Below are 3,470 nucleotides of genomic sequence, written 5' to 3' on the forward strand. Positions count from 1 at the left end.
AGTGCAAGAAGTTAAACTTAGGGAAAAAAGAAAAAGAAAAAAATGCAACCAACTGTCAACATACAAGTTGACAATAATAAATTAATAAAGTAGAAATGATAAAGATGATATACAACTTGAAGATCTAGAATTTCAATCCTGTACCATGAAACTTCTCTTGGGTGATACGGTCTAATTTTTCAATCATCTCATCTGTCAAATGGTTCACCCAATCTCCAACCTCACCTCGCCGAAAAAATTTGCTATTGTCCTCCCCAGATGACAATTTTCCACTTTTATTCACCTCCAAGCTGCTCAAATTGTCAAAACTACACAGCCTTAGGATCTCATCCCCAACACCTTTTGCCTCTTCTTCTGAGGAAAAAGGACAGCCCAAGAACTCAGCTAGTTTCCTCAAATGGGCATTGGGCTGCTCTTTCATTTCCTCAAACTTCAAAAAAAGTACCCTTTGAGGGTTTTCTAAACTTTCCTTCCAATAGCCCAAAACATGGTCCCAATAAGGCCCATACAAACTCACTCCCCTACAGAACTTATCAAAAGCCTCTTGAAGTGAATTGGGGCCTTTGCTTGCTGGTGATCTCAAGCCGTTTGTGAAGTGCCAAAGTGACACAAAAGTGTCCTTAGGGTTCCTACTCAAGTACACAATCTTGCAAGCCGAGTCCTTTGTTGACATTGGTAGTGACACATAGGGTAAATGAGTTGAAAAGAGCCTTGGAGAGGCAAATGAAGTGAGTTCTGGGACTTGGTTTTCAGTGTAGAGATTGATGTCCAAGAAGGGTACAAGAACATGAGGATTATTTGTGAGAAGAGGGTGGTGTTTTTGAGGATTGGGATAGTGCACACGGTTCACCAAGGCGAACAAGAGAGCTTTCAACCAAGTGGTGCCGGCTTTGGGAGAGGTAACAAGGATGATATCAGTGTCATGAGCTTGGAAGTGTTTTTGGAATGATAGAACACCTTGCATGTACCTAGTTATGATCCAACAACCTTGGTACTGATGGAGGTTATTTGTAACCCAGCCTTTCTCTGTGGGTAAGGAGGATATGAAGTTTCTGCATTCTTGGGTCACTTCATCTTCTTTCAAGTATTTGGGAAGAGAAGGAGGAATAGATGGTTGTTGTGTACGCATGGTAGTGACAGAGAACTGATATGAGAATTAAGGGTGGGAGTTTTGTGGTAGATAAATATATTGTATACTCTACTATGTGTGTGTGTCTATATATATATATATATATATATATATATAAAAAAGCAGTAAAGCAAACCACCGACACCAACCCTCTCACTCCCCCAAAGGAAAATCTAGTTGGAAAGGTTGCTCCCCAAAATGTTGATAAATTAATTATTTATAAATTTACAATAAGGATAACAGCAACAACATTTTAACATTTTTTAAGTCATAAAATCTAAACCTTGACATGTCTAGACTTCAGAGATAATCTTTTATATAAAAGTATAAAAATCATAAAATGTTAAAACTCTAAACCTTAGATATAACGTTATTTTAAGAAAATAAAGTGCAAAATCTGGAAAACTTGTCATTTATTTAGTTACCACATTTTAACTACTTGTTTTAGTTATAATTTAGTCTTGATGACTATCTAGCTAATGAGGATATTCTTGGAAAACCCAACCCCCCCCCCAAAAAAGACAAAAGATTCGTATTGGGTATGGGGCAAGAGCCGGAGTTCAAGTCTCCAGGAGGAAGTTTCACACACATTACACTTAGATTAGGCTATAGTAGAAATTCTATCTTGTATAAAAAAAAGTTATAAATTAATTATTTTTTTTTTATTTAAGAAAAGACTGTTTAAATGAAATAAAGAGAGAAAATAAAGAGGTGAAATTTACGGTGAAGACTTTCAGAGAGAGTTTATGCTGTACACAAAGAAAGAAGACTTTTAGATAAAGAGAGAAAATTTATCTAAAAGTCTTCTTAAAATTCACCCAAAACATAAAATAATTTCTTTAGATAGAAGACCAACCAAAAAGAAGCCAAGAATTCCTTTTGAGTTAGGCATATATTATTAGGTGCTTTTTAAGCTTTGATCTAAGATTCTCTAAAAAATTTAAAAAATAATTTAGTTAAATCCTATTCATCTATATATTTAAAATGAGTGAATTAAATATTTCATATTATCATCATTTTTTTATAAGTAGATAATGAGAGAAAGAAAGATGAAATTCAAATCACAAACATAAAATATAACCAAAAAAAAAAGAAGGAAATTACCATTGGGTTAACACAAAATATACCATTACCACGTTATTGATATTTAAACAAAATTTTTTGATACTTTACACAATACGAATTTACAAAACAAATGATCATCTGTTCATTTGAATATTAGATATTAAAGTATTTCGCCAGAGATCGAATCCCATTCAACTGAGTATGCGTATCTTCTATAAAAGGTTGACAAATTTTCTTTGGCTAAATGATTTTTTACATAGGTTGAACTTGTGACGAATTAATGAATTTTATTGACCATGGATAATATTTAAGTATTTATTATTTTTGATATTATACTTATGTAATTCAATTAAATTCAACTATGTGATTTTAGAAATGTAACTATACGCAAGAAAACATTCATAAAAAATTCTATACACAAAAAAGTATATTACAATAAGTGATATGTTTGTGTTGCATTTGCTAATAAACCACATGATTAAATTTAATTGAGGAAACTAAGGTATAATACTTATACAGCTGTATTTAAAATTTTTCTCATGAACTATCTATAAAAAATATATATATATATATATAAACCTTTTTTTTATAATTCAATAGTTAGGGAATTAAACCTTGGAAGTGGAAGCACATATTTAAAAACAGTCATACAAATGGGGCCTTAGTACAAAAATCAGGTCAAGTCATACGGATTTTGACATTATTTATCACGTATGCTCTGGTCGAGAGACCCCAATCTCCTCGATTCTCAAAAACAGTAAGGATAGACCCAGATTGTTGTGGTTGAGTACCATCATCAAACCAAAAAAAGATAGAGAAGAAGATAGAAGTGACCAATATTCCTGTTCTTATCATGAATTCCTCCTATTCAGACATCGATCTTAATTAGTCAACTTTGATCATTATTATTCGTTTTGAAAACCAAGTACATATTAATTTATTCATTGCAATATAATATATATAACCAAAAAGAAGAAAATCATCAAAATTTGTGAAATGTTAGTGGACGAAGTTTTGTGAAATTGACGTGCATGGATTTCCACAGTTAAATTTTCCTTTGAGCAATATATATATATACACACCCTGGGCCCAAAAAAAAAATTAGTAGCTAAAATTTTCAAAAAAAAAAGACTTGGCCCCTTATCAAAATGACTTGGGCCCCCCCTATCCCAGCCAGCCAGCCCAGTCAAGACTCAAGAACCCATGTAAATCTTTAAAAAAAAAAAATGAAGGAAAAAAGAAAAGAAAAGAGAGAGGCGAGACAAAGACAGTGAAA

General features: G+C 32.6%; 1 protein-coding gene across 1 annotated transcript; it reads right to left on the reverse strand.

Moving 5' to 3' along the window:
* Positions 1-1,207, reverse strand: LOC142627677 (cytosolic sulfotransferase 5-like). The gene has a single exon (XM_075801543.1). It carries the CDS (start codon positions 1,127-1,129, stop codon positions 125-127), a length of 1,005 nt encoding a protein of 334 aa, XP_075657658.1. The 5' UTR covers positions 1,130-1,207; the 3' UTR covers positions 1-124.
* Between the last annotated feature and the right edge of the window lie 2,263 nt (positions 1,208-3,470).

The sequence above is a fragment of the Castanea sativa genome, chromosome 3, assembly GCF_040712315.1.
Source record: "Castanea sativa cultivar Marrone di Chiusa Pesio chromosome 3, ASM4071231v1".
Classification (NCBI taxonomy): Eukaryota; Viridiplantae; Streptophyta; class Magnoliopsida; order Fagales; family Fagaceae; genus Castanea; species Castanea sativa.